The 23,975-nt window shown below is 44.2% G+C and overlaps 1 protein-coding gene across 2 annotated transcripts in view; it reads right to left on the reverse strand.

Moving 5' to 3' along the window:
- Positions 1-23,975, reverse strand: part of MAN2C1 (mannosidase alpha class 2C member 1) — a 932,858-nt gene that overhangs the window by 43,083 nt on the left and 865,800 nt on the right. The window contains exons 23-25 of one of the 2 annotated variants that reach the window (XM_069624549.1): positions 20,761-20,840; positions 7,289-7,434; positions 406-509 (exon numbers count right to left, since the gene is read on the reverse strand). In XM_069624549.1, coding sequence (XP_069480650.1) covers positions 406-509; positions 7,289-7,434; positions 20,761-20,840 — 330 coding nt within the window. Of the gene's footprint in view, positions 1-389; positions 510-7,288; positions 7,435-20,760; positions 20,841-23,975 lie in introns of both variants that reach the window. The other variant, XM_069624550.1, reaches the window with a different exon arrangement.

Raw genomic sequence — 23,975 nt, forward strand, 5'->3', positions numbered from 1 at the left:
GACACTTGTAGAAGTTAGGTTCATTAAAGGCACTAGAACAATTATCCCTAAATTCATATTAAACATAACCAATGGGAACCAACTTACAACGTACAAAAACAATCTCCAAAATAATTAACTTATTACTGACATCACTCACACATACTACCCAGCTCAAACTAGATTTAGTACTACACAAGAAATCACACCTTTTACTTTTTCAATTACAACAACTATGGGCTGTAATATTATACAAATTACTTAACACATTGCAATACTTCAAGCCATAACAAACAGCATTCACAGCACATAACACAAGCAGCATGAGGAAAACATAGCTAAGCCTTTACTAAAGCCATGAAATGGTGCATCTATATTATTTTGCTCTGAATATTGCTCAATAGACTTACCACACTTTATACTTACATGCTCACTTCTTTTATAGGAAGGGATGTGTGCAGCCAGGTGTCTACAGTGCTACCGTGAGATTCATACATTCTGATCACCAATGCATCAGATCGTTCCTCTGACTGACAAACAGAAACATAGCTATTAATTATTAACTAATGAAATTTTCAAAATCAAAAACACAAACATTTAAAAACCACACGTACCACACTATCAATACTGACAGTTCATGGTTGAATAGACTCAAACGCCTGAAACTCCTTTCTTGAGATGTTTAGACCACCCTGCTTTAAAACCCTGTTCACTGTAAAACATCTTTCAATGTACCCAACATCTCTTTTACAAGTCATTCCATTTAAATACTCTACTAGCACATTACATTTCTTTATTCCACAATAACCTCAAAGGAATTTCACAACCTGTGCACAACGTCTGTTAATTGTGTCTGTGTGAAATACATAAGCAACAGGGCTGCTGTGGAGATTGCTGTAATGTGTCCCCACCCATAATATCGAGACAGCACTTTGTTGAGGAAAAGAAAAGGAAAATAGTAACACAATGGCAGAATCCAATATCAAAGCCAAAGATTAAAAAAACTGTGCAATAACCAAAATGTGACCTTTTAACAAGTTAATTTTACAAGATAAAATTATCAGGCATTTACTGCAATATAGTAACAAACTTTCAGTGAACTAACAAAATAAAAGTGCTACAGTACAAACTTGCTTAAGTATATAGCCAATCTCCCATTCGCTGTTAGTTCACACACAGTCTTGAGGACTTTAAAAGTGCCCAAGAATTCTTTCTTCAATTACAATGCAACTCGTTCTTGCATTAGTACTTTTCAGGATACTCCTCTCATGGGAAGCAGAGATCACCCCTTTAGATTTTAGGGGCATTTCGTGATAAAACACTTGATGCCTTGCCAACGATGAAAGACACAAAGAATTGCAAACCATAAACTCAATACTTCCATTGCCATACTGGCTCTGCCAGAGCTCACATCACCTATAAAAATGTGTTTTGGTATTTGTATATATTTAAAGAACAGGGATGTCTATTGCAATAGGAAATTACTTTTCCCATGAAGGGAGCATCTGCAATAGTATACAGATATGAACAAGTAGGAAACAACTTTATGAAGGTGTAAAAATGTAGTTCATATACCAGGGCTCAAACAGAAACAAAATGTATATAACAGAACCGGTAATTTACAAAGGCTACATTAACCTAAGGGGGCAAATGCTTCAAACTAAAGAGGAGTACTAATTAAAAATTCAAAAGTGCATTATTAGACGTCACTGGGGGCAGTGGTGGTGGTCAGGTAGAGAGGATGGGGTAGAAGACTGGTAAAGCACCCACTTTAGCAAGGAAATAAAGTTTAATCAGGAAAAAACAAAGGGAACAAGTTGGTGGTGAAGTCCAGGGTTATAAAGCTTATGTGGTGTAAGTCAGTATCCTGAATTGTTTCCTTTCCCAATTTTCCTAACCCTGCTACAGATTCCGATAACATTTGGTGAAGAATCTGTGTATTGTGGAGTTTGGCCACTTACTGTTTTCCATTAGGGGTGTTTCGGACTTAGCTGTCTAATTAGTTGCAGACGCAACATCCAGAGGATTTCTCCAACTTGGGCCTGACAACTACTACTCTTCATTACCTAAGTATGTTGGATTCAATTTGAATATAACAGTTCTCTCCTTGAGAATATGGTTTAAACATGACATCTTCAAAATATTCTGTTCTCCCTAAGACAAAAACAAAATAATAGTTGTACTAAAAGTAAAATACCTTTCTTTTGCTGTAGAGAATAGTGTCAGAATCACTTGGGATCATGCACTATCAAAACAAGCTCCTGCACATCCCATAACATCCACAGGGTAACGTGCACTGCGCTGCTTGTCTCACCCCACTTACTTCATCAGTGCATCCTCCACGTTCCAGTACCAACGCAGTTAACTTTGAAACGGGCCTCCACTGCAGAATACTGCACATGCTTGTCAGTCATTTCTTTTAACCTGTGCACACAATAATCCACCGCTCCCTTCATTGACTCGCCCACTAAGAACTTGTGCACCACGACAAATAACCTCAACTCATTAGGCTCTAATTCTTCTTTTATTTTTCCAGAGAAAACTAGTACTTCACTACGAAGCAACAAACTATAACTAGTAGTTAACTATTAAATAGAGAATTCCCACCAGGTCTCCAAGATTTTTCACATCAAGTATTTTCTCAGTCTTGAGCAATCTTTTATTGCTGTCCTGAGATACCCAAATTGGTATATGTGAGTTGCCCTTCACAACACCAGGAGAAAATATTTATGGTTAGTGAATCACATTTACAAATAAGCCCTTTTTTACATTGTTATTCATATCTCCAATAAACATTTTTAGTTTTTCATGATCTGACAAAGTCCACATATTCAACCATGAGTTTATGAGAAAACATTAATTTCATGTTCAATATTTAAACCAGTCTGTGTTGTTCTTAGTCTACAAAGTATTCTAGACTCTTGCCTTCTTAGCTGCTGTTCCTGGTTTCCACCTCTCAAAATCACTTCCAATACGAGAGTCCCATATATCTGATACATTCTTTTCTTATTTCTTTGTGTTCTTTCTTCCAGTGAAGTGCCAGTGGTAGTTTTTCATCTTAGCCGCCAATCCTCCCCATATGTTTTCTTATTCAAATTCTCAACTCTCTGATTGTGCTGCCTCTATCAATTTTTTAACAAACACATTGAATTGCATAAACATATTTGTTTCTACTATTAATTAATTTTTTTTATCTGAACTGTTTGTCCCTTTTTCGTACACAGATTTTTCACATTGTTAAATGCATACTTGCAAATTAAGCATGAACCAAACTTATAAAAGCCTTAAACATGTAACCAATTTTAATTTCTATTTTCATTGTTCACTTCCATGATACTGGGACATAATTGTCTGCATAATGAGGGAGGCCTGGTATATGTGATCTTGGGCTTCATGACAATGTATTTTTAAAGATCTTCATCCATTATTACTAGATGGCGATGTTTCCTTAATATCCGTGTTAGATGTATACTCTCATTGAAGTATGTAGTTCTAAATCTCCTGTAATCATGTCCAATTGTGTTTTTTTTTTACTTATCCCTAGGTGTCTCTGCTCCATTCCTATTTTTGGCCTCATCGTATGCTTTGTTCATCACTGCATTGAAGTATCCTCTTTGTTTCAATCTGTTCATCATTATGTTGCATTCTGCCTTAAATTCCGTTTCTCTACTACAATTATTTCTTGCTATAATGAATTCACCTACAGCAATATTGTGAACATGATTATGTCTATGAGAGCTTGATACATGCTGTTGAAATAACTTCAGGGGATTTTCTAAATATTTGATTATGTAAATTATCTTCCTCTACAAAGATTGAGATACTCTAAAAGTTCTTTCAGATCCACCGTTGCTCCTGACCAAATCATAAAAATATAATCTATGGACCTGTACCAAATTCTAATATGCTTCTCATACTGTATATCATGTTTGACATGTGTTTTTCAAAGAAGCCCATAAAGAGATTGGCTATTGATGGTGAACAACACACGACAGGTTTTAAACACTGAACATTAAATACATTTTGTCAACGTTATTGGAGACACGCATATGAATGTTCGCTAAAAATAGGTGTTTATTTCTTAACTTAACAGGCTAATCAAATAGTAACAATGTTCTCCTGGTTTTGGTAAAAGGTGACTAAGAACACACTGTTGGAAAAATCATACATTGTGGATAATATACCTCTGTAATAAGATATAAGACTAAAGGATAGTTTAACAATTTATGTGTAAATAAGCTAGGAGACTAATGAACTCGGGGGATTCACACCAATAGGACACAACCCAATTTATCACAACACATCTACAAACAAGTTAGTATTTATTTGCAAACCCAACCCTTGTACTAACAACAAGTTTATTCCTAGATGATTAAACAATACTGACTGATACTTCACAAACTAGTTTACAACGCATACTGACTTGGTGGAATAGATATAATATACATATTTTCAGAGAAAACCATATCACTTATGTACAGTAGATCACATTGAATTTCAGGAACAACAAACAAATTATAAATCAATACAACCAACATAAGAATTTAATATACCACGCTCATACATCACAAAAGTGTTGATGTCGCAGATACATGTATACATGAGTAAATAAAATGGAGGCTAACAACACAACATTTGTCTGAGAAATTATCCTATGCTAGGAGGTGCGCGCAAAGACAATAGGTCATTGGGTTCCTATGTTATTGATAGGTGAGTATAAGGTATGCGTCAGCAGTTAGGACAGAAGGGTAATTTCTCGGAAACCCTTTCAAGAAAGGTAACAGTAGATTTGGAAATACCTAACTGTTTGCGCTACCAACCAGTGTCTAACTGGGATCTATAGTGACACTTGTCGTGTATATTAGATGTTCATGAGTTCCATCCTACTGACTAATACAAGTTTACAAATATATGGATTTGACAGATAATTTTTAATATTCCATGAACAAAAAAACACCACGCCAACACGTGTTTCAACCCTACCTGGGCTGCCTTCAGGGCGTAAACAAGTATAGTTGAGTTTAAACAAATATAGCCTCCATTATCAATATAATGCCCGTGGGGGGGGGGGGGGATGTATTTTCCGACCTTCTTAATGTCCTGAAATCAGGTGTTTCAATTAAAGGACTTGTTGTCAGCTTCAGTTACGATTCGCCATTTAAACGCTTCAGTGCGTTCAACGCTGCCGGTTGCTGCCGTGTGTCTGATCCCAGGGCTTGTGACAACACAACAGGCATACAGTCACTTTTATAACGGGTGAGTCATTGTGATAATTCTACAAGGGAATAAACAGACCATCACCTCCGTACGGAGCCCCTCTTCCCTTTCCATGGCAGCCAGCGGGAGGCGAGGGGAAGGAGCGAATGCGGCGGCGGCACAGGCCTCTACCGAAGAAACCTGAAGGTGTCTCTCTAGCTAGTCATCCAGGTGGCCAGGACCCGGCCATCGCTATTGGATCCAGTTCCTGGGGGTGGGACACCGACGGGGGAGACGCAGTATCCCCTTTCTTTCAACACCTTTTCCCCATCCTACCACGTAGGACATTCAAAAACACTGTCCCCGCCCCTTTCTGACACAAACACTTTTGCACAACACGCAAGAGAATGGACTAACACCAGAGCCGTTTACCTGACATCTCCCAATGCAAGTGTCAGGCAACTGATCAGAATCACGCACACTGGATGGCCCTTTCCCTTCCCCACAGGGATAAAATGTGGAGCACTGGAGCACAGTACGAGCAAGGCAGACCGCACGACAAGAGAGCTAATCGAGTCCGGCAGCTTAAGAGAAGGAGAAAGGCAGTGAGACTGGAGATGGTGCCAGGAGAGAAACGACCTTGCCCTTTACAACCCAAACCCGCAAAACCTTCAAAGAAGACCAATAGCTAAACAGCCTTGCAGCAGATATCAACAGTACATGGGGCATGCCTTCGCCAATAAGCCAGAGCGAGGGAGACTCCTGCTACCGTGGTACCGGCCCGGACTCCAGATACCAGGGAATGCCAAGCGGTTCATCACAGCCGGTGAGTCGAAGAGAAAACCAATACGAACTGGGCTGTGTCAAATGAAAGTCGCAAAGTGGCATAGTGAAGGAAGTTCAAAGAACTGTAAAATTGTTGAAGGAAAACCAGATGCACAGGGGACCGGTACCCATGGGTGCTGTTTTGAGACACCCTCGTTTATCCCATATTGATGAAACTAAAGATACCAGAAGGCCATAGGAGAGCCATCTTGAGAGGTCAAAGCCTCTGCTGGACATATGGCACAGTCTCCAGCATACTATGGTGGCAATCATATTACATATTTGAATTTAGATTTTTTATTTTTTCCTCCAAAGCGCAATGTTTTTTTGGGCACTGTCAATTTTCTAACATTGTCTTTCTCAAAACCCTACAAAATACTCAAACAGATAAAAGCATGCCCTTGAAATCGTAACTGTCTAAATCCAACACTAATCCAAACTATTACCATTTGGAATCTTATTATTCTATTCTCTTTGCCTGCAGATTTCCAGTTTATCGGTTATCACCCTTGGATGTCAAGATCTCTACCAGGAAGAAACAGTCAATGTTTTCATTTTTGGATATTTACAGTTACTTGTAAAAGAAATCAGACTCTGGGTTCACTCTGTATATTTTCCTTTGTAGATTTATAGTTGCCTCAAACTTATGGTCTTTTTCTAGAGACCAATATTCATGGATATTGCATCTTGAGGCTTATTGTATTACTTTTTGATATATTGCTACTCCCTCCATATAGAAGAGAGACAACTTGATTCTGCTGTGAGATACTTAATTTTTTACAAAGTATCTCACAGCCAACCCATTCATTATAGGTTCATGGAAGCTCCAGAGTCAATCTCTCTTTACACCAATGTATGAAACCCCCACCCCTTATATTCCCCCCCCAATCCCCTATGTTTTCGATGTTTTTTTTTTAGGGGAAAACCCATTGATGTATGAACGTTCTACTAGTGTACCTGCACTAACTAAAGCACTTTTTTCTTCCTCATGAGTGAACATTAACAAGATTTGCTTTGTGTGAGTTTTAGTAATAATCAGAGTGAATTTTTCACTTTTAACTTTTTTGGTTTGAATTAACTTTTGCCTAATTTATGTATTTGTGAAAGGTTTTATATCAAACGGAAACACAATAAAGAAATGGAAAATGAAATGTCTGTGATGAGCCTTGCTTATTGAGCCTTAGCATGCAGTATTTTTAGAAACACTCACCTCACTGGAGTAGCTGCATGAAGGAATTTAGCACAAGATATCACATTCATGTGAGCACAAAATTTGAAGAACACTTACCTTTTTAATGGTCTCTAGGATAACAGCTGGAGACAGCACGGAGAAGGCACTCCAACTTAATGGCTCTTTTGAAGCACTTGGAGTGATGTGAAGTGGAATGTTCATGTTGTATGCACTCTGAATCACGCCAGCGTCTTGGAATGAGCCTAAAAGAAGCACCCAACTAAGAGCAAGGAATAACAGACAGCGCCTACAAAAAGACATGAAAAACATTCCAAAGCAAACAGCAAACACTCAACTAACACATTCTGTTTTTAGTGGCTTGAACTGCTTCACACTGTGATTGGGACTGACTGAACACAATCCAGATTTCTCCCATCTTATGTGGGGTAGCTTCCGGTCTAGGAACGGACAGCCACTGCCATACAGAATGGTGCAGATCCTTCCAATTGGAGAGCAGAAGTAAAGACCAGCCTGGATTTTGGATAACAAGCTATGGTTTGGAATCCATTCAGGTCTCTGCAAACTGGTGACCAGAATGAAAAGACGAGAACACCAGCACTTAAGTCCTAAAGTACTGCTGCAGAAGCAAAAGACCAGAGATCCACTGCTTTATCTCCTGGGACCAGGGAAGACCTTAACCAGTACATCTCTGCTCTGGTGGAATCAACTAGTTCTGTGTCTTCCATAATCATCCTGTCCTCACTGGACTTTAGAAGTCACCCAGTCAATAGTTATAGGGCAGGGTGCATAATATCGGTTTTACCAATTTCTTCTTCCACCTTATTTGTCAGTTTTGCTTTGCCAGCATTGCATTTCTGAACATTATTATTAAGTGGTGCGCAGTCTCTCATTGAGATTGCATATTCAGATGGCATATATTACTTACCGTAATCGTATTTCTGATGCTTGTATCTGCTTAGATTCACATGCTTTGCATGGGCTGACATCTAGTGGTAGCTGTGAATTATTGCACATGAAGTTTACAAAGTTCGAAAAGGGACGTTGACAGGGCGTGTTTGTAACGCTATTCCTAGTGTGATGTCGACTGTACCCATGATCGCTCAAGCGTCGAGGTCCCTCAGATTATTTGTTTCTGATAATAAGGGAGGGTAAGGCGTGAGCGTGGAATGTAGGTCAGATACCATAAGGTGTAACAGATCTACGTTTTCCCAAAAACTCCAATAGTGGAGGAAGGGTGGGCGCATGGGATTCTAAGCAGATACAAGCATAACAAATAAGATTATGGTAAGTATTGTATGCCTGCCTAGGCTTGTGGATCTGCTTAGAATCACATGCTTTGAATAGATTAGGGAGCAGTACTTGGAGCAGGAGTTGGGTTGTTTGAAGGTAGCACTGTAAATAGATGTTTTAACACTGTTTGTCCCACCTGTGTATCACCCTTGGAACGAGTGTCTAGACAGTAATGCTGGGTAATGCTGGGTGAAAGCGTGAACTGAACTCCAAGTGGCAGCTTTGCAAATGGCATCTAAGGGCACATTTGCTATGAAAGCTAGAGTTGCCCCTGTGCCTCGAGTTGATTGTGCTCTAGGCTTCAATGGCAGTGTTCTCTTAGTAAGAGAATAGCAAAGTTGTATGCAATTGACAATACATTTTCAAATTGCTGATTTAGAGATCGGGTCACCTTCTCTTCCTGTGGCTATGGATACAAAAAAATTGTCTGTTTTTCTGATAGCTTTAGTCTTTTGTAGGTAGTACATGACAGTTCTTTGTAGATCCAGTGTATGAAAGCTCTTTTCTGTTGAGTTTGTGGGGTGTTAAAAAAAAATGCAGGAAGCTCTATGGACTGGTTTAAATTAAATGTAGATATACATTGTGGTGCAAACCGTGGGTGAGTACGTAGTACTACCTTGTCCTTGTGGATAATAACAAAGGGGTCTTGTACTGACAGCGTGCAGTTCACTGACCCTTCTGATAGATGGAACAGCTATAAGAAAAGCTGTCTTCTATGTGAGATGTTTAAGACTGGATTTGTGCATATGCTCGAAGGGAGCACCCATGAGCCTTGTAAGTACAATTTTTAAGTGCCAGCCGGGAGTAAGATTAGAAATTGGAGGGTATCATTTCTTAACACCTTCCATGAAGGCTTTAACTACTGGCACTTTTCACCACAAGACTTTTCTCTGTGGAGTAGTGTTTGCTGAGAGAGCAGCTAGGTGTAATTTCAGTGAGCTAAAGACTAAGCCTGAGTCTAATAGATATGGTAGATAGTGAACTATATTTGACAGTGAGCAGAGTGAACGTGCTTTGCACCATTACACAAAATACTTCCATTTGTTAAAATAGCAATGCCGTACCCTGGCAGTCAGGGTCCTAGATGCTGACCTCCGCACTCTGCAAGGGAATAAACTGGGTTTCATCTGGGGGAACAAAAGGGCCCGAATAGCTAAAAAGATATTACAGAAGCTGGTAAGGGTTGGAGGACTGGGGGTCCCAGATGTGTTCCGCTACAATTTGGCCGCTCAGATCTCGCACGTTTTCACGTGGAACAGACAGACCTCATCCCCAAAATGGAAACTTATTGGAACAGGTGGCCACAGTCACTGGTGGACCTGGCGGGTCTTCTTTATGCGGAGGGGAGATTGCTGGGCCAATAGGGGGGCGGTTCGCTGCTCGCAACAACTAAGTGCACGCTGTATTACATGGGGAGGGCACTTTGTAAATTAGGTATTGGGAGGGGGCTGGGACCTCTCACACCTCTGTGGAATAACCCTGGTTTGCACCCTGGGTGTGATAGCGGGGAGTTTCCTAAATGGAGAGAGGGTGGGCTGGCACGCTTACAGCAATTGTATAAAGATAAAAGACCTTTGTCCTTCGAAGATTGCAAAGTTGCCTTCAATATACAGAGTCATAATGCTTTAGATAAACAAAACTGAGGCACTGGGCCTGTCACTCGCACACGAGGGAGGATGCGACGAGAACTTGGTCGGCCTTAGAGCTGACACTGCAAGAAGATACACAAGGGTGGGGTATCTAGGTTGTACAAGCTGCTGGACACAGGTGACCCTGTGATGCGCCTTCCATGTATGGCTAAATGGGAGGAGGATTGGGGGGGCCCCATAGATGACGAAGAGTGGCTGCACAAATGGAGAGTATGCTCAAATCTTCCAAGTGTGTCACAGACAGGGAATACTCTTATAAATTATGTTACAGATGGTACCTTACCCCTGAGAGGTTACACCAAATGAATGGAAGTTACTCGGCCGCCTGCTGGTGGGGCTGCAGGGACGTGGGCACCCTGTTTCACATGGGGTGAGTATGCCCGAAGGTGGGTCTCTACTGGAAGGAAGTGCTGGCAAAGATAAGGGGTTGGACCTTCCTGCAGACCCACAAGTGGTAATTTGGGAGGGTGCACGAGGAGGGTGTGGGGGGGGCTTTGCCACTATGCGGCTCACTGGCCACGCTGATGGGCCATCTTCTGTTAGCAGCAGAATTGGTCATTGCCAGGCCTTGGAAGACAACTGAGGGTCCGCTGGCACAAATGTGGTGGGTAAGGGGTTGGGACATACTGGTGGCAGACATAATCACAGCACTGTACGAGGATCGCTATGCAAAGTATGTTTCTGTGTGGGCCCCGTTTATTGACTTTGCTGAGAAATATCCAGCGGTGGTGGTTAAGCCCCCCATGCTGCAGCAATTTTCTCTGCTGTGAGCCGGACTGCGGCGTATCCGATCCCTGAATGTAACAATGGGTTCTCAGCGAATTGGGGGTGACTCTAAGCTGCCTTTGGGATTGTCATATTGTACTGTTCTTAAAAGCTGTGATGTTTGTCCTCTTGATGAGTTGGTAATAAATAAAAGTTATTTAAAAGAGAAAAATAGCAATGCTGTGTGTTAGGTTTGCGTCCTAAATATTTACATGTACCTTTGGTCTAGATTCAGGTGACCAAATTCTATGACCTCAGGAGCCAGGCTGCTAAATTCAATGTCTGAGGGCATGGGTGGAGTGTCGTCCCTTGATCCTGTGTTAGCATTTTGGCTGGACAAAGTAGTTTCATGGGAGGACACAGGGACATCACCTACAGGTGTGAGAACCATGTTTGTCGTGCTGACATGTAGCTACTAGGATAAGTGTCACTTGTTCCCAGTGTAGCATGTGGACTATCTTGTTGAGAAGAGGTGTTGGGGGAAAGGTGTAGGAAAATCTCTCTGACCTATTCATTAGTAGTGCGTTCCCCTTGGAACCTCTCTGGGGAAACCTGGACGCATAATCTAGGCATTGTGTGTTCATCTGAGTAGAGGATAGGTCTATTTCTGGGAACCCACAGTTTGTGAAGATGTTGTGTAGCATGTCTGTGTTTAGTTGCCAATCATGTTCTGAGGGTAGTACCACACTTCTGCTTAGTACATCTGCCAGTGAATTGAGTTCCCCTGGAGCATGTGCTAGGAGAAACATGTGTTTTAGAGCCCACAGCCAGATGTTTTGGGCTAGTTTGGGCAGCCCCGTAGAATGTGTCCCTCTCTCCCTGTTTGTTTATATAAAACATGGCTCGGGTGCCGTCCGTCAGGATGAGGACTCTCTTGTGTACTAACTGAGTCTTGAATGCTTGGACTGCTTCGAAGACTGCTAGTAGTTCTAGAAAGTTGATATGTTTCTTGGTTAATGTCTGTGTCCACACCGTGTGCGCAATTTGATGGAGAAAATGAGCTCCCCACCCTGTTAGGGACACTTCTGTTGTGAAAGTGGCCTTGATTGCTGGTGTGTTGAAAGGTGTTCCCTTTAACAGACTGTCTTTGGTCCACCATTGTAGCAATGGAACTACATGTTGCGAAACCACCACTAGATCGTCCCACATCCTGCTTGCTTGTAACCATTGTTTTGCTAACCACCCTTGCATTGGATGCATGCGCAGTTGGGCGCCTGGCATTAGATAAATGCTGGAAGCCATCATTCCTAGAAGGCGCATTGCTTTTCGCACCGTTACTTGACGACCAGATACATATACTGGGGCGTTTGAAACAGCATGTTTTGGACTCTCTCGTTGGAGAGAAAGACTAGTCCGGCGTTTGTCTTGATTAGTGCCCCTGGGAATTGTTTTATTTGCCTGCGCACTAGACTTTATTTCTTCCTGTTTATGGAGAAGCCTAATTGGCAGAGCAAATCGACTGTCCGTTGGGTGTTTTGAAGGCAGCTTTGAGAAGTTTCCTGTTATTAACCAATCGTCCAATTAAGGATACACTTGAATGAACTACCTTTGTAAGTGGGCTGCTACTACTGTTAAGACCTTGCTGAATACCCTGGGGGTTGGGGCTATGCCGAATGGTAGCACTTTCAATTGGTAGTGCTTGTCCCCACTTTGAATCAGAGGTATTTTTTGTGACTGGCAAAATTGAAATAGAAAAGTATGCTTCTTTCATGTCTAATGTTGCCATGTAATACTCTTGTCTTAGTAGGGGGATTACCTCCTATAACGTAGTCATCCTGAATTTTTGAGGGTTGACATATGTGTTTGCAGGGCACAGTTATAGCAGCACTGGCTGCATTGTTAGATCTTTCTTTGGAACAAGGAAGTATGTGAATAAATACCTTGATCCGCCTATGGAGATGGCACCAGCTTTATTGCCCCCCTCGTCTAGAAGTGTTTCAATTTCTTGTAGTAGTATAAGAACATTTTCTGAAGACCTTTCCCGGTAGCGTGGTGATTGGAGAAACTCGCCAACAGAAGTAAGGGTAGGTGTGGGAGTGGGCGATGAGACTCGAATGGTTGTATCTCTTCGAGGTCTAAGGTATTTTGCTGAATGGGATATTTATTCATGAAGACTACAAAGGATGAAACAAAGGATGAAACCTTGCCCATAGTCTCCTCAAATCTTTCCTTGGTACAAGTGCCTGTCCTAGGGGTATCTGGCAAAGGAAAAACAATAGCCTCTAGTAGGCCAAAGGTCCTCTCTTGGTCTCTTCTTTGTAAGGATTTAGAAAGAGGGGAAATGGGGTTCTAGGTATCCTGCAGCGTCAGGAGTGTGTTTTGTGGCCATGTGTCTTTTTATGGTGCTTTTCTGTCAAAGTGTTTTTTTTGTTTTTTTCGACAGTTGTTTCAGCGTGTCTGAGTCATCCGTCGAATGTGGTTTTTGCATGCCCATTGCCAGTAGTTTTTCCTTGTTGCCTTGTGGTAAACACTAAAGCAGAACAGCAGCGGGCTGTTTCGGCAGTGGTTCAGTAGGCCGCGATGCGCCTGCCGCCAGCATGCAGCCTTCCCTTCGACTTTTCCCTCGAGGAGCAGCCTTGAGGTATGTGCTTGGGTGGAGGCGTGCATGGGTGTTGCAGTCACCAGAGGCCTTCCCCATAGCAGTGTGCTTTAACTGCCTTTCGGGGTTGGAGACTGACGCATGGGAACCTGATGGTTCCCTCGAGGTGTCTTCGGGTTACCAACCAGAGCCTTTGCTGTCCTGGCCTTCCGGATATGATTCAAAGAGACCGGCGGCAGTCTCTGACTCTGCCATCATGGCATGTGCCACCCACTGCTTTGTTCGACGCTCTTTAAGAGTCTTAGGTCCAAACAGTTAACAAGATGCATAACAGGTCTGTAGGTGATCACAGGGCAGGCAGTGATTGCACACTCTATGGGTGTCTTTCCACAGGAATTTACGATTCCAATTTGGGCAGAATTTAAATGGAGTATGCTCCATATCTCAAAGTGAAATAAAGGGCAGCCAGACAAAAGTAGTAGAAGCAGGGAATGGAGGTATGCATTCTCTATGTGAAAGATCAGTCCCCCCACTTTCCCCAGGTCTAGGACTAAGCCCGTCACCGGAACAAACGTCTGCTCGGCTCTTCAGTCTTCCGTCAAGATGTTGCGTCAAGCGGTAATCAGTAAAGTAAAAGAGGAATATTAATTTAGAAGCAGCTTTGCTACAGGACTTCGTGATTAACACAACTGACCACGATGGTGGAAAAAAATAATCTGAGGGACCTTGACGCGTGATGGATCATGGTTAATCCAATCCAATCCAGCACCGTAATGCCCATTTTCTGCACAAGGATCGCCAGATTGCTTAAAGAAGTCCCTGCCACCATTAAGGTACACGAGGTACCTGATAACTCTAAGATGGCCGCCCATTTTGTTGCCCGAAGCCCCTCTGCCTAACTGAGCCATTTGCAGCCATCTGATTGGCCACTGGGCCCATCTCTTCACCCACTGGCTACCGGCAGGCGAAGCCGGCCCACATGCTCTAAGGCCCACGGGTGGTAAGGCCAACACCTGTTTGTGCCCAACCAGCATTCCCCACCACCCTCCGGAGGAGCAGGAGCTCCAGAGCGAGTCCCTGCAGGAGCAGCGGACATACAAAGTCAGCCACCTTATTTACTTTCACCATCAGCTGATTATGGTATGCGACGTCGCCCTCACGCTTCGCTTTTTGGAAAAAGCGCTTTTGCAGCCTGCACACTGCATCATCTGCAATTCAGCACCGTAATGCCCATTTTCTGCACGAGGATCGCCAGATTGCTTAAAGAAGTCCCTGCCACTATTAAGGTACACAAGGTACCTGATAACTCTAAGATGGCCGCCCGTTTTGTTGCCCCTCTGCCTAACTGAGCCATTTGCAGCCATCTGATTGGCCACTGGGCCCATCTCTTCACCCACTGGCTACCGGCAGGCGAAGCCGGCCCACACGCTCTAAGGCCCACGGGAGGTAAGGCCAACACCTGTTTGTGCCGGTTCGTGCCGACTCTGCCTCTGCCAATCCCCCTGGCCCACACAGGTGAGCACCAGCACGGAGGACCCGCTACCTCTGGACCACTCACTACCGCCTCATAGCGTCTGAGGCCAACGGTGAGTGTACACTCAGCCGCCCGGCACGACCTGGCACCTCATCCTGGTAAGCACACACATATCAACTTAGTTTTACAAACTTTTCAGCACCACTTCCCGAGCGGCAGTTGCATTACGACCCTTTTCTGCACGGCTCGCCTTCCGCGGGGCTCCCACTAAGCCTACAATCCAACTGCCCTGTCTCCGACATCAGGCAATGCGCAGCATACCGCCTGCCACAATCAGACAGTCCTGCATTGCTGCGCTTGATCAATGACACTCACTGCACAACTCCCGGTCTCCTATACACTGTATCCTTACTGCATACTTGGCCCATACATTTGCCTGCCTACATATGCCACTATCTGCCATCATATGTGTTAATGCAAAATTGGTCAAGCAGTCTATTCGCTTTGCTTAAGCTTAATACATTCCAAGACTAGCCTTCGAATTACCACTATTCGTACCTTCTGCTTGCTATGGGTTGAGCCTTTATACACATCAAGATTTGTCAGTCGCTCCATTACTATATGGGTATAATGGTCCTGCCTTCCTCCTCACCCTTCCCCTGCATTCCGCATGCATGGTGCCTAAACTACTAAGTGCTGTCCCTATGGTCGCACCTGACCACGTTAAATCTTGGTGTGCCTACGGTCACTTCAGACCATTTTATAATGTGCCGGCCCTTAAGGTCATTCCTAGTCTATTTTTAATTGTGTAGTGCCTCATGGTCATTTCCAGACCACTTTAAATTGTGTCGTGCCTTACGGTCGCTTCCAGACCACCTTAAATTGTGTTGTGCCTTACGGTCGCTTCCAGACCACCTTAAATTGTGTTGTGCCTTACGGTCGCTTCCAGGCCACTTTAAATTGTGTTGTGCCTTATGGTCGCGTCCAGACCACTTTAAATTGTGTTGTGCCTCATGGTCGCTTCTAGACCACTTTACATTTTTAAATTGTGTTGTGCCTTTCGGCCGCTTCCAGACCACTTTAAACTTATGTTGTGCCCTATGTTTTACATCAATTCCAGGTGCCATGTTATAGGGTGCTTGCATTTCTAGTCACGAAAAGGACTCTCAATTTTAGGTGCTAGGCTGTAGTATGTATACATCTTTAGCCATGATTAGGACCCTCAACGCTAGGCGTTAGACCATAGGATGTCTGCCCCATAGACACTAACAGGACTGCCCAATCCAGGTGCATTTGCAATAGCAAAACCACGCACTAGTCCCCACCGGGCTTGCCTAACACAGGCGCCATCCTGCCACGTTCACAACATGCGCGCCACTAAGACTTGTTTATCACTCACATGCAGTTCCCTAGTCTGGACTCTTCTAACCATCACCATAACAATGGCCCTCACCAACCCCATACCTTGTAACCTGCAAGGGAGAAACTTGCGACTCAGAGCTAGGCTGCCACGACTCTACGACATCAAAAATAAAAGAACCAGCCCGTTAGTACCCACAAGTACCTCCACTGCCATTAATCTTAACCTCCTAGACTCAGCGAAGTTACATCGTCCTGAACCACATGTTGTCCCATACTACAAACAGAGGAAACCACATGATGTCCCATACTACAAACAGAGGAGACCTATCCGCCCTACCCCCAGTTCTGCCAAAGACAATACTACAACTCCTACATTATCAGGAGCCCTTATTAATGCTAGGTCCCTTATAGCACATAATACTGAAATAGCCGATATACTGGCTATGGACAACCTATATATCCTTGCAGTTTCTGAAACCTGGCTCCACGATGCATGGCTCCCTCATGACTGCCATACCAGACGACTACAACATCCTAAGAGTCAACCGACCTAACTCTAGAGGAGGCGGCCTGGCCATCATAACCAAAACACAGCTAGCTGCTAGACTCATCCCACATCCAACAATTACATCGTGCAAACTTCTCTCAGCTAAAATACCTATCTCTAATAATAGCACTCTAACGATACTTCTGATATACAGACCACCAGGCCCACTAGGCAACTTTGAGGAAGACCTTTCCAGCCTCCTCCCCAACAGTATTAAAGACTCCACTCAGCTTCTTTTACTAGGTGACTTTAACCTGGGCTTTAACGACGCTGAAGATAAACAAGCCCAGTCTATCCAATCCATTCTAGTCAACCACGGCATTACCCAAAATATCCTAACTCCTACACACACAAAAGGACGCACACTAGACTGGATAGCCAACTACAACTGCGACATCACCATCTCTGGTGTCTTACCTCAAATATGGACAGACCACTATCCGATATGCTTTACAGCCAGCATCGATCCTCCCAAACCTAACAAGAATAAAATAGCACCCCCCTTGCCAACGAGAAGCAAAAAAGAAATCACAGCTGAAAAACTACTCCCACTTCTCCTACCAGATCTCACAAACAGCTCCAATGAACCCAACCCTAGCGAGTTAGTTGAATCATTTAACAACTCCATGGCCAAAGCCCTAGACCTGATTTCCCCTATAAAATTCCATAAAAGTAAACGTGAAACCCACCTTAACTCCTGGTTCACCCCCCACCTCAAAGAAATGCGTATCCAAATACGCAAAATCCAAGATATTTGGAGGCACACTCCCTCTGCTGACAACAAAACTACACTTGCCAACTTTGCCAAAAAATACAAGAAGGACATAATCCAAACTAAAAAAGAATCATTCAATGATAGAATCAATAAAGCCAACTCGAACTCCAAAGAGCTCTTCACCATTCTCCGGGAACTGGAAAACCCAATAGCCCCTACAGACAATGTCCCCAAGGACAAATCTTGGTGCACTAGCATCCAAAACGCCTTAGCAAATAAAATCACTACCCTTCAATCGAAAATTGCTAAGAAAAAAGCGTCCCTGATCCCTAGCGGAACTCATACCACCCCATTGAAAGAGATACCCAGCACATCCACCCAAAGCAACGGTAAACCCTTCAGGTTTACTAATATTTCTATATTAGAAACTGAAAAGGTCATTCTCTCCCTTAAACCGTCCAACTGCCAAGGCGACAGCTGCCCTGCGCAAATCCTCAAGGATGCAGCCAGAGATCTAGCACCTGTTATCTCGAAACTTATCAACGCCTCCTTCAATACGAATACGGTACCTACTAACCTTAAAGAATCCTGGGTACTGCCCTTACTCAAAAAACAGACACTTGACCCAGCAATCCCCACTAACTACAGGCCCATTACTACAGTCCCATTTCTCCTTAAAATTATAGACAGAGTAGCCTACCTCCAAATCCAAAATTATTTGGAGACACACCAACTATTAGGCTCACGGCAATCTGGCTTCAGACCTCTGCACGGTACTGAAACGGCCCTTATCGACCTCAAGTCACAAATCGACGAGTTGAAGGATAAAGGTAGTACAGCTATGCTCCTCCTCCCTGACCTATCAGCTGCTTTTGACCTGGTGGATCATGCAGTATTATGCAACCACTTAGCGTCGGCCGCCCATTTCTCAAGTGAAGCTATAGCATGGATACAATCCTTCCTAGCTAACCGGACGATGAGAGTATTCTCCCCTGTAGCGGCAGCGGACCCAATCCAGATCACTTGTGGTGTCCCACAAGGCTCATGTGTCTCCCCGACAATGTATAATATCTTTACTAAGCCTCTCTTCGACAAACTTGACAGATTAGGGGTAACTTACACTAATTATGCGGACGATACGCAGATCCTCATACCACTATCAGGCAACTTTGTCGAAGACACAGCTTTAGTAAACAAAATTTACCTCCTCATTCAGGCATGGATGGCCTCCCACGGCCTCTGCCTAAATGACGACAAAACTGAGTTATTGATCCTGGGCTCCGACTCCAACCTAAAAAAACTGAGTCCCAACTATCGCAATTTCAACATAGATGGTAACACAATTAAGGTGGCTACTGAGGTAAAAACTCTAGGCTTCTACCTCGATTCTAGCCTATCCCTAAACAAACAAGTTAACACCCTGGCATCCTCCACAGCGTACACCTGTAAATTAATCAGGACCTGTAGACCTTACCTCTCTAAAACCAACTGCATCTTGCTAGCCAACGCATTAGTAATGTCCAAGCTGGACTATTGCAACGCCCTCTATGCAGGTGCCAACAAATCCATTATAAATAAAATGCAAATCCTTCAAAATAACGCTCTCAGAGCAGCCCTTGACATACCCCGTAGAGCACACATTTCCAACATCAGAAAAGACCACCACTGGCTTAAAATCAGCGACAGAATCCTGCTCAAGACACTGTCGCTCACCCTCAAAGGGCTCAACCACGCAGCACCCCTTATATTTCGGCTAGACAGACCAGAAAAACCTCTAGCCACCACACTAGGGCTACCAACCACTTCTTGCTCGAAACGCCTAGATTTAGACGATCTAAAGCGGGTGGAGCAAGCTTCCCTGTCAGAGCTGCCCAGGCCTGGAACGCACTGCCCACTGCACTGAGAGCTAGCCTACCCTACTCTAACTTCAGATGGAAGGTAAAAAACTGGCTCTGGTCCAACGACAATTAACTCACGCGGCACCCTACAGCTATGATACCCTTGTACCCTAGTCTAAGACAAGGCTGATGCTGCTTTCTCCCTTCTTACCTTGTACATTCTTGTAATACTGTAATATGCTAGCTCTTCACTCCAACTGCTTGTACTGACTTGTATGTATTGTATTGGTTTGATTTTCATCCTATGTATGTAACCTAAGCTTAAGTAACCTTGTACCTGCTGCACCCGGCTACCCTCGGGTTTGGTGCGCATTATCAAATAATAAACTAAACAAAACTAAACTAAACTAAAGTCGACGTCACACTAGGATAGAGTTACAAACACGCCCTGTCAACGTCCCTTTTCGAACTTCGAAAACCTCATGTGCAATACTCTGCAGCTGCCACTAGATGTCAGCCTATGCAAAGCATGTGATTCTAAGCAGCTCCACAAGCCTCAGAAATGTAAATACGTGTTTTGTAGTGGTTAGTATCCATAATGCTGACCTGCATGTCTGTTAAATCATACTAAACAGTGTATTTGTATACTCATGTGTGGATCACTATTACTTGACTAACTGTTGTTAGCACTACCTACATATCAAACCTCTTCTCCAAACAATACGGTACTAATCAGCTACACTACCTAGAGGGACTTGGGCAAGACTATGGGCCTCATTATGGGCAGTGCAGTAAATAATCTGCGCTAATACCATATACTGCTGCATTACCGCACCGCCCAACTACGGGTGTGGGGGTAAGGTGGAGGAAAAACGTCCACCAAGAAGCTAGAGGTAATTCCTCCACCTCACAACCCAAATCCAGGCAAACTGGCAGAATTACCACCAGCGGTAATACCGCTGAAATCCCTAGGACTCCAATTAATGGGGACTAACACCGTCTACCACAACTTGTAATCCGGTGGAATTATCGCCAGACCAAGTGATGGTAACAGTAATTCTGTTTGGTGGCGGATTTATCGCTGAGATACCACCAAACTTGTAATGAGGCCCTATGTGTGAAAAGCCCCTGCTCATTGATTAGGCTGACTGCTCTCAGAACTCCCACACAGTGCTGCTTCTAAAATCCCCCCACACTGCCAATACCAGCAAAACATAGTACCTTAAAATGGGAAAGAACATTTTATTGATAGAGACATTGTCCCTTATTGACAGATATCCCATTGCTCCACATAGCTTATGCACATCAATAAAAAACTGACCTCTGTTTTTGCTTCTCTCTCTCCAACAAAAAAACACCCACAAACCATGCATAGTCCACAAAACTCACCAGCATGAGGCATCACTGCGTAGGTGAACTGGTGGTGTCCAATGTCTGATGTCGCATCAGGCAGCTTTGGTGCTCTCAGCCTGGGAGAATATTTGCACATTAGCTAGTGAACAATTCAGCGTCATGGAGTGACACTCTTTTATAAACATGTATAAACATATACCTCCCATATAGGGGGCACTCAGCCATCCCTTTCATTAATGATCACACATCACTATGTTCTGCTCATGTTCAAGAATGAAGTCCGACAAAACACAATACTCATTACAGTGATATACCTATACAGATGTTTTATTTTCCTGTGATAACACTATTAAGGGGGAAAGCTTGGCAACATTAAAGAAAACAATGTTTCTTGTACACATGCAAATAAATAAAATACATTATCCATGGTTTATTAGTGACTGTCATTCAGGGTTCTCAAAATGCGTTTAAAAATGTATTTTTTTTTAAATTATGGCCGTGTGACGAATCCCCTCCCTACCTGGCTCTCAGGGTGGTGTGGCCCTAAGGACCATAGCCCACTAACATCTATACAATATTAGATTCAGGGGATCCTGTTGTGAAATTCCCCTGCCACTGGCTCACCCCACCATGCACCATATGTCTGCCAGGGGTCTGTCACATTGCCTCACCATTTACTTCAAACCCCTTATGCCAGAAACAAAGCACTGAGAACCTGTGCCAGGTTTGTACAAATATTTTGCCATTTACTGTTAAGAAACATCCACCTTGTGTAATAGATGAGTGATATGATATGGCATTGATAACGCGCCTGTACACAAGTGTTTATAGGCGCTACAAGAAAAGGGAGGTAAGACATAGGGAGGACAAGACAAAAGATCCTACTAGGCCTTGTGTCATTCGCATCATGCAAATGCGACAATGAGAAGTGCAGGGGGAAGTGCAAGGGAGAGGATAGGAGGGATGTGCGATCAGGGCAGCATGCCTCTGAGTAAGTGCAGCCAGGGCAGAGCAGCTCTGGGTAGGTTTAAGGAGGTAGGGGGGCTTTAGAGGGTTACAGTTACAGCCCCTAAGTGTGTGGTAGGCCAGGAGGCAGTGCAAAGGAAAACTGGTTGTGGAGGAGCCTGGTACTCAGAGAGACTCTGACGGAACCAAGCAACCAGTAGGTGCAGCAGCCCGGTAAGTTAGCAAGAGAGCGAGAGAGAGAAGGTAGAAGAGAAAACAAGGGTCTTGAGCTGCTTCTGGAACTTCATGTGGTCCGACAAGTCTGAGAGGGGCAGGGAGGCCGTTCCAGAGGGATGCACGTGAAGAGGAGAGAGAACTACCTCCTACTCCCTGCCTAGAGAAGCGTCTAACCCTCAGAGTTGGAGGTAGCTGAGCAAAGGGCTCTAGAAGGAAGGTATTTCTGAAGAGATCGTTGGATATAGTGCAGGCCCCCAGCCCCAGGAAGCCTTGTGGATGATGCAGAGGGTCTTAAACTTGATCCTTGCAGCCACCAGGAGTCAGTGGAGAGATTTTCGGGCTGGAGAGATAAGGTCCCTGGTCTTGAGGCCAAGGATAAGTCTTGCAGTCCTGTTCTGGATTAGTTGCATGGGCAGAAGAGTAGAGGTGGGCAGATTAAGAAAGAGGCTGTTGCATTTTCTAGTCTGGAGAGAACCAGGGCTCTGGAGACAGTGAGCTTCTGGGGGAAAGTAATAAAAGGTCGAATACCTCTGAGGAGGTGCAGCTGGAAGTGGGCCTTTTTGGCAAGGTCTGTGATGTGAGAAGGAGAGAGTGGCGTTGAAGATGACAACAAGGTTTTTTGCCTCACAGGAAGGCGAGGGTAGAGGGCCAAAGGAGGGCGGCCAGAGTGAGAGGGAAAGCGAGAGCAGGGGTCCCAATGAGAAGGATCTCAGTCTTACTGACATTAAGGCAAAGATCGTTGGCGGTGCACCAATACTGAATCGTGGATAGACAGTCAGGAATGAGCAAGGGAGGAGAGGAGGCTGAGGGAAGTCTTAAAGAGAGCCGAGTGTCATCTGCATAACACTGAAAGTTAGAAGAGAAGGTGGAGATCAGGTTGGCCAAAAGGGCCAGATAGACATTGTAGAGCCAGGGTGAGAGGATAGAGCCCTGGGGGACACTACATGTGGAGAGAGAGGTGGTGGAGAGAAAGGACACAAGTTGCACCTGGGAGGGACGGTCCAGGAGGACAGATGTCAGCCATGCCAGGGCCTGGTCCGTGATGCCCAGGTTCACGCAGAGTCGGTTGATCAGGGTGGGGTGATTGACTATGTCGAAAGCAGAGGTCAAGGAGGATGAGGACAGAGGGAGAGCTGGAGTCGAGATTACAGAGCAGATCTTCACAGGTTTTCAGGAGAGCAGTTTCCATGCCACTGGCTGTTCTGAAGCCAGACTAATGGTCATGGAGACAACCAACAGATTCAGTGTGGAGATTAAGCTGGGAGATGGCCAGCTTTTCCAGGAGTTTGCCCAGGAAAGGGTTGATAGAAATAGAGCAATCGTTTTCTGGATATGTAGGATCATCAGAAGGCTTTTTTAGGAGGTGGTGCATAAGGGAGGGCTGAAGGAGAGAGGGGAAAGATAAAGTAGCGAAAGAGTGATTGCAGAAATCGGCCAAGGCTGGAGCGAGCGTGGCAATGTGTTCCTTTATGGTTCTGGTAAAGCAGGGGAGCACCTGTTTGGACAACACTTTCATAGATTGGACTTGTCTAGAGACATCGTCAGGTGTCAGAGGGAAGGAGGAAAACAGGAAGAAGAAAGGGAGAGGAAGCCAAAGGAGGCCTGAGAGAGGGAGAGGAAGAGGAAGAGGAAAGCGAGGACAGGATGTCTCGAGTTTTAGAGGTGAAATGATCGGCCATAACCGTACAGAAAGCCTGGGAGGAAACAGGAGAGGTGGAGACTGCAGTAGGATTGCCAGTTCCTTGCAGATTTTAAAGAGTTTGGCCATGTTTTTAGAGGCTGCAGAAACGCGGGCTTGGTTATAGACCCTCTTCTTGGAGAGTACAGAGAGCCTGTATTGCCTTTGGAGCAGCTACCATGCACTTGTGTTTCAGGGCAGCGAGGTTGGAGTCGTACCAAGTGTTGCACTTGGAGGTAGGCTTCAGACGGATTCACATGACAGGGGCAAGGCTGGCCAGAATATTGCAGATAGAAAGATGCAGGTTAGAGAGGGCTGTGTCAGAGTGTGAGTCAGCCGCAGGAGTAGGAGGAGCAGAGAAAGTAGAGGCAATGTCGTCCAGTGTCACTAG

Source organism: Ambystoma mexicanum, chromosome 11 (genome assembly GCF_040938575.1).
Source record: "Ambystoma mexicanum isolate Mex_15411 chromosome 11, UKY_AmexF1_1, whole genome shotgun sequence".
Taxonomy (NCBI): Eukaryota; Metazoa; Chordata; class Amphibia; order Caudata; family Ambystomatidae; genus Ambystoma; species Ambystoma mexicanum.